At 34.3% G+C, this 13312-nt stretch overlaps 1 protein-coding gene across 1 annotated transcript; it reads right to left on the bottom strand.

Moving 5' to 3' along the window:
• Nucleotides 1-862: 862 nt before the first annotated feature.
• Nucleotides 863-1510, bottom strand: LOC6645961. The gene has a single exon (XM_002068625.4). The coding sequence runs from the start codon at nucleotides 1449-1451 to the stop codon at nucleotides 1032-1034; it is 420 nt and encodes a 139-aa protein (XP_002068661.2). The 5' UTR covers nucleotides 1452-1510; the 3' UTR covers nucleotides 863-1031.
• Between the last annotated feature and the right edge of the window lie 11802 nt (nucleotides 1511-13312).

Consider the following 13312-nt stretch of genomic DNA (forward strand, 5'->3'; position numbering starts at 1 on the left):
ATATTTAGTGTTTAATTCGTAAAATATTGATAAAAAGGCCAATTGAACCGCCTGAGATAGGAACGTCTCAAGTAACGAAGTTACTTGACAAAAACTTGACTATAATCGCTAAAAAATCTAGATTGATACTCTCTGGACGTTCCAAATGACATAAGGTTGCAAAATTTTATTTTCCTTTATCCCAAAGATAATAAAAACTTCATAAACTACTTACACACCCACTATAAGAAAAGTGTGCAATAAATTTGTAAAAGCATATCAAGTTTTGGCGATCTGGCAACTCTATCTATTTAAGCGTCGTTGACATGACCAGGACATTGCCAGGACACTGCTTGAACATTATTGAATTTATGCACTTAACGATAGAGTCAACAGCAGAGCAGCAGATGCTGTCACTGTTGCCGTTTCCCCTTACCGCAATGGGCCAACTGTGCGTATACGCAATTTAATTTGCTACATCTCTGTTTTTTTTCCTCAATCCCTGTTGGCTGGCTTTTGCTTCTCTCGCTGAGTGTGTATCTGTCTCTATGTGTGTGAAAAATGAGCGGAAATGAGATTGTTGCGGCTTTAATTTCATTCACATGATGCACATTAATGGGATTTAAACTGACCAAACCATAAGTATGAGATAAAAGATGCGGAAAATACTGAAAAAAAAACAAACAATTGCTAGTTATGATTGAAATATGCAAAGTGTAACGATATTTGTTTGAATCGATAGTAAATAATTGCTTCAAAATCGGCAATATATAAGCAATTTGTATATCTGTATCTGGTCTATGTGTGCCTTAAAAGACGTTTCACTTGGCTCCCCCTTTACTTGGGTCATCATAAATATTTCTTGGATAACATTATAAATTTGTAAGCCTTGAAATATGTAAATTTATATTTAATTAATCCAAATTTTAATGTTGGGAAAGATGAGGGCAGAAGCAATTTCTCCTGGTAATGAATAAAATAAAATGTAATTTCTTTTTGTGTTTTAAAAAACAAAAGAATTAAAAGTAAAGTCTTGTCTTCATTATAATCGATCACATTGATGACTCAGCTGCTGCTGCTGCCGCCTGTTCATTGACCGCGGTAATGCCTTTCTCAATGGTCGATTTCATTTTACGTATTTCGGCATCCAAATAGACGAGACGCTCATAATTAGTAGCCAACTTTTCAATAATTCTACCCAGATGTTGGTTGCAGATCTCATGCAATTCTTCCTCATTCGAATCAGTCACTGGACGTCCCCTAAGAGCACCCTGAAAGTCGTCTTCGGACAAGGCTTCGGCCAGATTGTTTTCAGTCTCGTCCTGCTGCTGACGCAAGCGTCCTATGACACTGTCCAATTCGGCTCGCTCGTCACTCATTGTCATAAAGGCAATCATTTTCTGATTCAGCTCATGGGTAAGAACCACACCGGGATGGAGCAAACGTCCGAAACATTTCGGCAGATGGGCCATGTCTTCCGATTCTTCTATATATATTTTGGAAGTGTAAATATATATAAATATAAATACATATGCATGTATAGTTGAACAATTTGTATATGTATGAGTTATTTGAGTTTAGAATTTGAATGGCAGAAAAATCTCGTTTACCTCAAAGGTTTTCTGAAGTGTTTTCTCATTACCTACTTAGTCTCTCTCTCTCTCATTCTCTCTCTCTCTTTGGTTTTGCAGCTCATTAGCTTCAAAATCCTTTCTTTCAAATTTTGATGAATTTTGCGGTGAGATGACCTTTTATTTTCCTCTGGAAATAGTTAGCCATTCATATGCAAATTTTGTACTCGAAACCCTAAGAAAATGAGATGAAAAAAATTGCAATGAATTTAAATTACACAATAAACACAGTGTCCTTTCTTCCTGATACTAAGTATCAGTGGTATATGAGAAAATGGGAAATTACCAAAGAAAAAAGAAAGAAAGAAAAGCAAAATATTACATGGGGCGCGTGTTCTAATTAATAAGGCCACGTCCGTGTCGACGTCCACGGCATTATAGCCGTTTGAGCCCAAGTATATATCTTCCTCTACTTGGTCTTGGTGGTTTTCCACTTTTTTTTTTTGCTTACACGAATTTCCCAACGGCATTTCTGTGCGAAAATGCAAAAATAACACACACATACACCCTTAGATAAAGAGGGGACACTAAAGATAGAGAGAGGAAGAGGAAATATATAATAAGAATGGCAACGGCAAGAAACAAAACGAACAAAACGAAAAAAAAAAACACAAAAAATGATGAAATGAAACAAAAGAGAAATAGAGATATCTCATTATGGACAAAAGGAGGCCAAAATGCGAGGACGAAATGAAATGAAAAAATTATGCAGGACTCGGCTGGCCAACCCAATGGCCGACCAAGCGTCCAACCCACCAATTCTGACCGTCTGACTGACTGTTCCACCAACCATTTTTCTCCTCACCTTCTCTTGACCACAGCGCCAAGCCATCAAACAGCAGGCTATATGTATGTATATCAACATATATATATACATACATATTTTACTTATATTTATGAATTTGTTTACACCGAAAAACCGGAGAGAAAGTCTGCTCAAAACTCTACAGTGAAACACGCGTGCCAAAAATAATCAAAATATAATAAGCAGCTCTTCAAGGCGCAAACAAATGAGCCATATAATCATTTGGCTCTACAATCAGGAGAGGAAAGGAAAGCAAGGACCTTTCCTCTTCTCTCCCCTCAATCTCTCACTCTATTTTGTTCATTTCTCTTGTGTTGTGGCGATTTATGATGGCAGACTCTTGAAATTTTAGTTCATATTGGGGTAGCAAAAAGTATATTAGACTAGATTGAAAATACCCAAATTTAAAGGATAAAGTTTTTCAGCGGTTTCAACGTTCTTGAATCTTTTCTATTCCATTTAATTTAAGCCTCGCTACTCTAAGTTAGTTGCGAATTATAACAATATGAAGCGAAAAACTTTAGAGTTGATTATTTGACATTTTAATAGGTATCCTTTGGGTCAATATCCTGAAGCGAGTCCATGCTTGGTTTAGTATATTTTTTTCGTGTTGTTATGTACTGGCAAATTAAGCAATTTTCTAACAACGGAAAATGAAAATTTACTATTTTGCATAGTAGTTCAGAAACATTTCATACTTTTCTTTATTTTATTTTTCCGCCTCTGTCTTTTTTTTTAGTCATCGACTTTGCACACTTTTAGGTTATCATCATCTCTGTACAGGGGCAGAGGACACTAAGCTGGATTACAGAAAGGATTTGCGGGTGTTTTACAAGTAATTTCGTTTATTATTCCATTTTTATAGTATGCACAAGTTTATACAGAAGAAGATGGAAGCAACAGTCAGTGGCTTTAATAATCAAATTGCCATGCAAAAACAACCGAATCTGGAAACCCAGTGAGATCATGATAATGATGATGTGATAATGGTCATCTCAGAGATTAGGCTGGAAAGTCTCTACTACTTAAATTTCGCTCTTTGTTAGGCCAAATATTTGTCAAAGCAAGGATGAGTTTTTAGTCTTATTTGAAGTTGGTTTAGTGTTTAAAATTCACGGTTAGTTTTCTGTGTGCCTCCGCATAATTAAAAATGTACACACGTGCGGATACGGGATCCTTCAGAAAGCAAAGGATGAGCATGAGTTGGATACACGGTTAGTTCATTCTTCCGAATGATGTGGTTGGCCTGTTAAATATTTACTCTCCAGCCAACTGGTTGAAAAATGAAATCTAGAAAACTTGCACATCATCATTATGGCTGGCAAAATCCAAAAATGAAATGTAAGGAAGGGGAAATGAAAATGGAAAGCGCCTTCATTTTGTTAGAGGAGTGAATGATGAAGTAATCAAAGCTAAATTTAGTTTAAATTTCAATTTTTAAATAGCTTAAATAAGCGAGCATAAAATAGAAGATTAAATTTAAGAAAACTAGTTAAAATTTTATGACTTTTAGCTGAGTGTTAATCAAGTCAAACACATGAAATAAGCTTTACTTAATTGAAATATGGAAACGTGTTTTTGGATATTTTTATGTGTTTTGGTTTATAATTGTTAGAAAAAAAAGAGGGATAAAGGTTGGTTATGTTTAGTTTGTGACTTGAATACGTTTTGAATTTCTTTACCGATAGTTTATGTGGTATTTAACTGACAAGGAAAGTACGAAAGTAGTGAACTGCCTATTAAGACTTCACTTAGAGTGTCTAGAATGGCACGTAATACCTTAGAATAATTATATTTTAAAATAAATTCCAATTAACTAATATTTCATACGTAGACCCTTAAGATCATAGATAAGAATCAATTAGCGTTTAAGGAGTATATTTACTTAGACTTAAATATTCAGCATAGGCAACTTCTTTTCAATTTCGTTACCCTCAATGAGTTATTCGTTAAACACTTAACTTAACACTTTTATATATGAACATATATGCATAAAATTCAGTAGTTTCTTGTGGTTACTCTTTTATTTAATTATTTAAACTTATATTTAACAATCAAATCCATGTTAAACTAATTGAAGCTTTTAATCGTTAAGTGACAGGTGAAAATGAACTTTCAATTTGATATATCAACAGGCCTGAAAAATGCCATGTCACCTGTCTAACAGCAAAAAATAAATGAAACAGGCCCAAATTCAAAACCACCTTTTTTACTGTTTTCTTCTTTGCCACAAAATCGAAATTAATTAATGGCATTTTGTGCAAGCAATTTATTGCAGCACTAGCATGCGGAAAATCGGTTAGCCATTTTAATTGATTTTAAACTGAAAATTCATTAAATCAACATAACCCACTACAATACATAACTAGGTACAAACTATATATGTATATATGTATATTTGTTTATATGTATATCAGTATATCCATATACATATAGCATTAAATTGCCGGCACGTCGGCGGCTACAACAGTTGTTCGTGTGCTTTTAAGGGTTCAAAAAATGTTTATCCTCCAATTACTCGCAAAAACTGAGGCTACAGCAAAAACAACATGTGGAAATGAAATTTTCACTAAATATTCCAGCGATGCGCAAAGCGTTCAATAAAATCAATTTGTAGCCAATGTAAAAATATCAAATATTGCATGTAAAATCCATACCCTACATAATCGGCAGGGTATTTAAACCTACCTATGTAGATATGTGTAAGAACTTCAAGAACACTTTGTTAATAAAGACATAGAATTGGGGAAATTGTTTAACCCCACGGAATTGTTTTTGCTAATTAAATGAAAGCAAAATCTTTTGAAATCATCTTTCATTCGATGTTTATTTAAGATAGCTATTGTTTGACCTCTTTGCCTTACAGAGTATTTCAAAGTTGACCCCTTAATCTAAATAGCACAATTTTTCCATTCTTTTTTTTGTCATTCCCCATTGATGAGGGTCATGCCCGATATACACGTCATGTATTATATGTTTTCTATTTTTTCCTGTTTGCAGGGAATTCGATTCAATGTCCTTTACATATTTGTCAAACAAATTGGTTCGATATTTTTGCGCTTGTGTGATTTTAGTTTTCAGCTAATTTACATTGGCGAATTCGCAAAAGAGTTGAAAATGTATGCAACATTTATGTGACTCTGCAACATGTGGTCGCAATTTGAACTTTTATTTCTGTTTAGCCTTTGTTATCACCTCAATACCTAGTTATTTTTTTTAATTTTTTGTTTGCATACCAATTTACACAAGGTATTAGTGGTAATTTGGTCATTTGCGAAATTGATTAAAGTTATGCAATTTTAATTGCCTTTAAATGTTTTGTCTAATGTTTGTTTTTGTGTGCAATGATATTTAATTGGCCCAATGATTGCTTTTAAGTGCATGTAATTGTTCTTAATGAAAATTGGCACCCAAATTAACTAAAATAGATAACTGATAGTTTTAGAGTGATACCTAAATTATTATTGGATTAATTGGTTTAGACAACTAATTATTATAGTTTTTAGAGGGCTTAAAAGTTTCATACAAATAAGTGCATTCATTTCACTTACTCATTCGTTTGTACAATATTTGAAAACCTCTTTCTAACCATGGTAACAAAGGCTTTGTTACCTGAGATTTTTTTTCATAAAGCCGCAACTAGTTCTATTAATTATTATATGGCAAATGGCTTCACTTGAAAATTGTAGTATTTTTTAGTGATGGGTAAAAAGCAGTTTAATTAAATGCATAGCTTATGGCGGCTTAAGAGAACCATAGAAATGCTTTTGACAGCTGTCAACTAACCCACTAAAAACCTCAAGAGACTTTTCATTACGAATGATGGAGTGAGTGATGGCAGCTAGCAGCCGGGCTGGCGGTTAATAGAAAAGCCTGAAACATGGATGGCTCATGATGACGATGACGATGATGATGATGATGTTGGTGGAAACCTTGAACATTTTTGAGTGCGGCTTTGGCGGCTAACCAGGCAGTTCCACACTTGCATAATCCTAACACAGCGGTTGTGGACTAGTTGGCCGACAGGGCTATGGTAAGTGCGTCGTCGCTGATTGCGCGTGACATATTTTGTAGTCAGCATTTTTGCATTTTAGACTCATCGATGGGGGGGGTGGTGATGGGCAGAGGATTTTGCGACATCAATTTCAAAGCTGCATTGACCCATCACCATGTACAGTAAACTCAATTAGCGTTTTGCACAAGCTTTTAGACAAACTGAGTTATTGTTGTAATTGTGTCCTTTCATTCTACCCAATCTACACCCACTTTCCACTCTCCCCAACTGTTTGTTGTCCGTGTGTGGCTTAACATTGAAAATTTTTGCTTAGTTTGCAACAAAATGCATTTAGAATGGGCGTCTCTATGGGCATTATACAGCATTTGAGTGCCCTCAAATATTAATTATTAAATACGAACAAACACATCGTACATGGACATTGCATTATCTTTTATATCCTCATGTAAATAAAGTAGAATTTTTGATAGTTTAATAGTCGAAACCCACCCATATGGCATGCGTCTGGCCGCAAATACCAGAAATCAATTAGTGTATTAGCTTGTCTCTGGTTTTTGGCCGAGTATATTAGTCTGTCTATGTGCTTTCGTTATTGTATCTGTGTAGTAAATTGATATTTGTGTTCATTTTGGCCGTGTTCAAATAAGCTGTCAAATGAGTAGTTAAGTGAAGTGGTTGATTTTTTTCCCAATGATTCATGTGACGAGGTGAGTTTGAAAAGTATAAGAAAACTTAGGTAAAACTGAAATAATTTAGTATCTATCCTATAGCATTGTTATAGTGGGTTTTTATATAAGGTACTCGGTAGCTTTAATGTGTTACATCACCTTTCATTCCATTGTGAAATTCCCATAAGCTTAAAGCGATTTCTTTTGTGACGTCATTGTGGTTGCTACCTTTGATGGCTTTAGTTTTCCAAGAGTTTTTTAAGAACATCTTAATCGATTGCTCTAGTTGTTTTCTGTGTACCAATTTTCTGCTTTTAAGAGTATTTTCCTCCTCATTCCTGCCAACAAAACATAACGCACAGTACACAAACGCACACGCTCTCACACAAAGCGCCTTAAAGTATGCCAGGCATTTTAATTAAAACTCGTTTTTTGACTTTCCCATCAGCTACAGGCCCAAGTTCCAGTAAGAAAAAACACTACGTTACGTTACTCCGTTACTCCATCCAAGGCTTTAACTCAACTTAATGGCAGCTGCTGTCGTGCTTGATTACCCAAGTACCACGCCTTCTTTCCTGTCCTTTCCTCAGTCTTCGTCTCCATCTCCGTTTCCTCCAACACCCTGAGCCTGGCATGCAGCACTTGAAAACTTTTACGCTTGTCATGTGCAACCTGTCCCAACTATGCCACCATTGTGTAGTCATCGTCCTGGTTGCCCTTCTGTTTCATCTACATTTACATCTTCATCGTCCTACAGCCTAAAGGCAACAAATCCAACACAATGCACATGTTGCTGCTTTTTCTACGAATGTGAGCGGAAATGAAAAATCAAATAGAACAACTCATAATGGCACAGGGGCTGCTTGTTCGAAAGAAAGCAGAAAGAGAATCGGAACCTTTATCTAACCAGGGATGTGAATGCAAATCATATGCAAATGAAATAGTTGAAATAATATTTGTCATTGATTGATAGAAATTTATTTCAAAATGGTTTTTAAGGTGTGTTATTAGAGAATGTTTGGTTGGCAAATGATTTGTGTAGATGATTTTTAAATTGTGCTCCAACCCTGCCGGAAATGTCTCGTTTTCCCAAGCAGTGGCAATTTTCTTGTACAATTTTTATACCCAGCACCCATGCTATAGAAGGGTATATTCCAATTTTAAGACTTAGATAGATAAATATACTCAATTTCATATAGACAGAAGAGAACAATAAAAATTTTAAATTTTATTGTTAATTAGAGAAGGGTATTCACGCTTAATTTAAATTAATTGAAATCTTTTATTCAAAAAGAGTTAGTCTTAGTCTTATAAGCGTTGCTCTGTTTGTAGGATTGTATATTCATACAGATGCTGAATATTCCAATGACATGAAACAAAAATAATGGATATATTTTAAATATTTAAAGCCTTGTAAATGGATTTCAATTAAAAAAACCAAATGTTGAACAATAATTTTTGTTAATTATTTCTGTCCCTGTTCCATAACTGTTATATGCATATAGAATAGTAGGCACTTAGTTGGCATAGTAGGCACTATAAGTTGGCCTGTAAAAAGCCTAAAGGTATGCCGCATTTCGTTTCATGGCGCATTTTTTACCTTTCATAACCAATTGATAACAGAAATTATTGCGGGTATGGTAAAGTTTTATTGCCACACAGAATACATGTGTATTGGGTATTTTCAAATTCGATACCCATAGTTGACTTGATTTTTTCTTCGTTTTTTTTTTTTCGTTACTTACATATGCCTTGTTTTTAAGCTTGTTGGAGGGCAGGCATCGTCCACTTGCCTAGACATTAGAATTGTCTGTTGTGTGGCACTCAATTACACTTTCGTTGTCACTAAAACATCTTCAGAAAGAGTAAGAGAGTGTGTGGGTATCTGCACCGCTCTGACACTTGATGTAGACAACTGAAGAGACCAAGTGGTAATATGTGTATGTGTGTGTGTGTGTGTCTTAAGTAAAGATACACACACATACATACACCACATAAAGCTTGACATCCAATAAAGATTACCAACGATTGTTAAACACAAATTGCGCTTGATGATGAGTTATGTGCCAGAGCGTGCTCCTTGATATCCTTATTTTTTTTTTTTTTGTTGCTCCTTCTTTTGCAAGTTACGAGTGCCAGCAAATCAGCTTTTGCAAGCTTGAAATCCTGTGAAGCCATAAGGTATGCTTCAAATGTGGGGAAAAACGTTTGCCAAAGTTATCTAAGGGCTCTTGTTGACGAAGTTGTCAAATGAATTTTGAGTGGAGTGCACAAGTGGTGAGAGAAGAGTGGTGGGGAGAGGGGAGTTGCCCCCTGTATGTATGTATGTGGGAGGGGTAGTTGGGCCACAGTCACATTATCAGTAAATGAAATTTAAAACGTTTTCTTTTGTGTGTGAGTGTGTGTGTTTTGCTTGTTCTGCCATGATGTAACTTTATTCATTTTATGCCTGGCCTTAACTTTTTCTTATTTTTTTTTCTGCTCTTAATTTCTTTGTTTTGGGTTAAGCTCACTTCAGACGACATATTTCGTAAGATTTTTATGGACATTCTGTCAAGATAACTGTCCTAAATGTTCCATCTTGTTATGCCCTGCTATGTTTTGTTTTCCTAGGTATTTATCACAAAATCTGAAAAATTTTCATTTGCACAATTGAATGAGTTTCAATCTACATACACCGCATGCAAATATCCATTCACATCTCTTTCCATTTCGATGTTCATTTGCCTGTTGTCAATTTGAATTCTGCTCGATTTCACCCACAACAATCACAATCCAGACGAATATTTCATTGTGTTAATTTTTTTCTTTCTTTTTTTGTAGTTGTCTAAAGTCATGGGACGAATGGATTTCATTTTGATTGGCTAGAATGATATTTGAAAAAACATTTAGCAATATGATAGAACAAGAGATTTAATTAAAACTGAAGGTAAAGCTGCTGCTATAGAAGTTTCTGTCTTTAGACATTTTAATCTAACATATTTATAGTTAAAAAATTATACATTATTGTTCAGTTAATGATTTTTGTTAAGTCTACAGGCTAATTATCTCAGTTGAATAGTTCAGCTCAGCAGTTAAATGAAACATCTAAGTATATGTATTTCTGAACAGATTAAAAGTATTCCTTTATCCAATTAAACATTGTTTGACCTTCCATTGCTGAGAAGGAATTACTGAGTTTAGGTACCAAAAAAGTTGATAAACCAACTGGTATTCAATTGACCTTTCTTTTCCATTGAAGTTTAGGTTCTTAGCAAACCTATACTTATAGAAGCCATAAAAAATGCATTTCTGTTCCTCTTCAGACAATTGCTCAAAGGGCGTTGAAGTGCTTGTCCAACTAACTAAAGGGCGTGTTAGATGTTTTGACATCGCGTGGACAGTTTAATTTATAAATGTACCACCAATTACATTAACAATAACAACAAGACCTCCTAACTGATTACAGGTAAGCGAAGCTAACGCCTTCTGTAATCATTGTTCCTTCTAAATGTAGTTGCTTGTTAAGGAAAATTAAATGATGTCACTAAACATGGACGACCCAACTAAAGAAGTACTATTTTGTATTCAAAATATTATGACAACTTGGGTAAAATGAGTTAGCATTCGAGTCCACAAAAGGAACGTAGAGTTATTGTTGCCATTTGCCCTTTGTGAGGGAGTTTAAAAAAATGTATACAAATATAAAAGTAGTTTACAAAACACGTATTTTCTCTTAGTGTCTGCCAACCTCTGGGGCATCGTTTTAGTCCATTACATTAATTAAATTATATTCATGTTGCCTACCAACGTCCTGTCAATCGTAAAAACCAATACGTTTAATGTATATGCCATACCCCAAAATAGAATGCAGAGACCTCTCTCAATATCAACGAAAAAAAGTGCAAAGAAATTTTCAAAAGCAAAATCACGTACTTAAAAGCAATAAGCATTTTTATACACCACGCGTTGCGCCTGTTGACAAAAGTTTACCACAAAAAAACGAGAAAAAAGCAAGAAAAAAAATGTGTAACAAAAAGTCTGCCCTATACACCAATGTACCAACATACATATATATATATATATATATACACCCTGTGATTTCTATTAAAACGCAAATTTCAACAGATTAACACGCAGACCACAAAAGTATGACTGGAGTGTAGGAGTTGGAGTGAGAGTGGGAGTGGGAGTTGAAGCTGGAGTCCTCTGTGATGCCAAGCGGCGCGTGTCATTTACCGTGTAACAATTTGAAACTTTTATCGAGAAAATGCCAACGACTTTAAGATTACGTTAAACTTTTTACGACTTTTATAGATGAGCACGAGAATCAAGTTTGATTTTTTCGTCTCCCCATTGTTCTTAGATGTGGCAGTCAAAAGTATTCAACAAGGATCTTTAACCAAATTGAAACGCAGCATCTGCTGCTAATTAACTTCCTCATTTTACGGTTACTCTCCATTTTTTTTTTTCTTTCTTTGGTTTTTGCATTTAGTTAAAAAACCATAATAATTTTGTTCGTTTTTTTTTTGTTATACTCTTTCGAAAAAGTCTAGTCAACTTTAAGTAGAAGCTTGGAATTATGTTGGAAGTATGGTAACGTATTAAGAATTTTTTCGAAATTTAGAAACCACTAAATTTAAGATTTTTTTTATTCTTACGCTTACCAGTTTATCGAAATTGTTACAGTATTGTGTACATATTTTGTCCTTGAATCTATTCCATTGAGATTATAAGAAAATTAGAAATATTTAATTATTCTCTTTTAAATGTAGTATTCTTTAAGATTTTATTACTAGACAACAGACACTTTATGCTATTTAAACCGATTTATGGGGGATGATCAAATAGAAAAAGTTTACCAATGTTTTGTATCTATGTATGTAATTTAGATTTGACGAATTATCAATAGTAGTAGAAGTTAACTAACTTTAGTTTTGCTTTGTTCAATATGTTAAACTGACTAAGTTTTATTTTTACACTTGATAAAGATTTAAAAACAAAATTATTAAAGACAATTTTGGTGCACTTAGAGATTTACTGCTGTAGGTAAGTGTCCGCTGAATGCTTAAGGATTTTAAACTTCAAACTGTTCTCAAAATCAAATGAATATGTATTATTGCAACCATTGAACGGGAATAATCCCAGCAAGGGTATAACAACTACGGTTACAAAGTTAGTCCTTGGGTTTTTTCTTGTGATTGAAAAATGCCTGCCAGAAGATGTTAAAACTCGCAAAGTTCATTGCATATTTATGGGCTTACGTCGCCGCATAGGTTTTTGAGGCTTTTTAAATATTTAAATGGCAAACGCGAAAAGGAAACGGAAAATATATAGTAAGACACAGCTGCCATAAATAAACACGTGGTGTGCCCTTTTTTGTTTTTGTTTTGGTATTCACTTTTTTTTGTTCTTTCACTTTTTGCTAGAAGGTCGAATAAAAGGAAAACGAAATCTAAGTTAAAGTTGCCAAATATTGCAAGAGATAAATGGAAAGTTTCATATTAAATGGAGCGTAAATTGAGGATTTTCAATTTAATATTGCAAAAGCATAAATTGAAGGCTGCAAAAGTCAAGAAAATGCAATTAAAGTGTGCGGTTGGCGCTAAAATCTGTGATGAGTTCCGGTTACAGCTTGAGTTTTAGTTTGAGTTTAGAATGAGTTAGCTGGTGTCTGTGTGTGTATGTGTGTTTCTATGTATGTAAGTGACAATGGTTATGCATGTGTGTGTGTGCTTTGAGCTCTTGTAGCACTTTTATTTAACTAGTCTAAGCGGCTTTGGCCTAGACAAACTTTGCCATACCAAAATCCGCTTGACTTCTGGCAAAGGCCTTGTATGCCATCTCTATGTCAGTCTGTGTGTGTGTGTGTGTGTGTAAGAACTAAATTTAACTAAGAAGCGCATAAAATATGAAGCAGTTTTTATGCCATTTGTCTGCAAAAGTTTCTTAAGTGTTACTAAACTTTTTATTTAACCATTCGATAGATATATAAATGTATGCATAGAGTAAAAATCTCTTTTTCCAGAGATTGGACTCAAATCAAATTCTTAGGAAAAGTATTTTTAGATTTAAGCGTGTCTTAGTTGTTGAATCGACTTCTGCAAAGCGTTCTTTGTTATGTATGTGAATACTTACATATACATATATTTTCTGTGACACCTTTATAGTATTTGATTTTTTATGTATATAATTAATGTTTGAAGAAGAATGAAGACTTAATAATGTGATTTTT

This window comes from Drosophila willistoni (assembly GCF_018902025.1).
Source record: "Drosophila willistoni isolate 14030-0811.24 chromosome 2R unlocalized genomic scaffold, UCI_dwil_1.1 Seg167, whole genome shotgun sequence".
Classification (NCBI taxonomy): domain Eukaryota; kingdom Metazoa; phylum Arthropoda; class Insecta; order Diptera; family Drosophilidae; genus Drosophila; species Drosophila willistoni.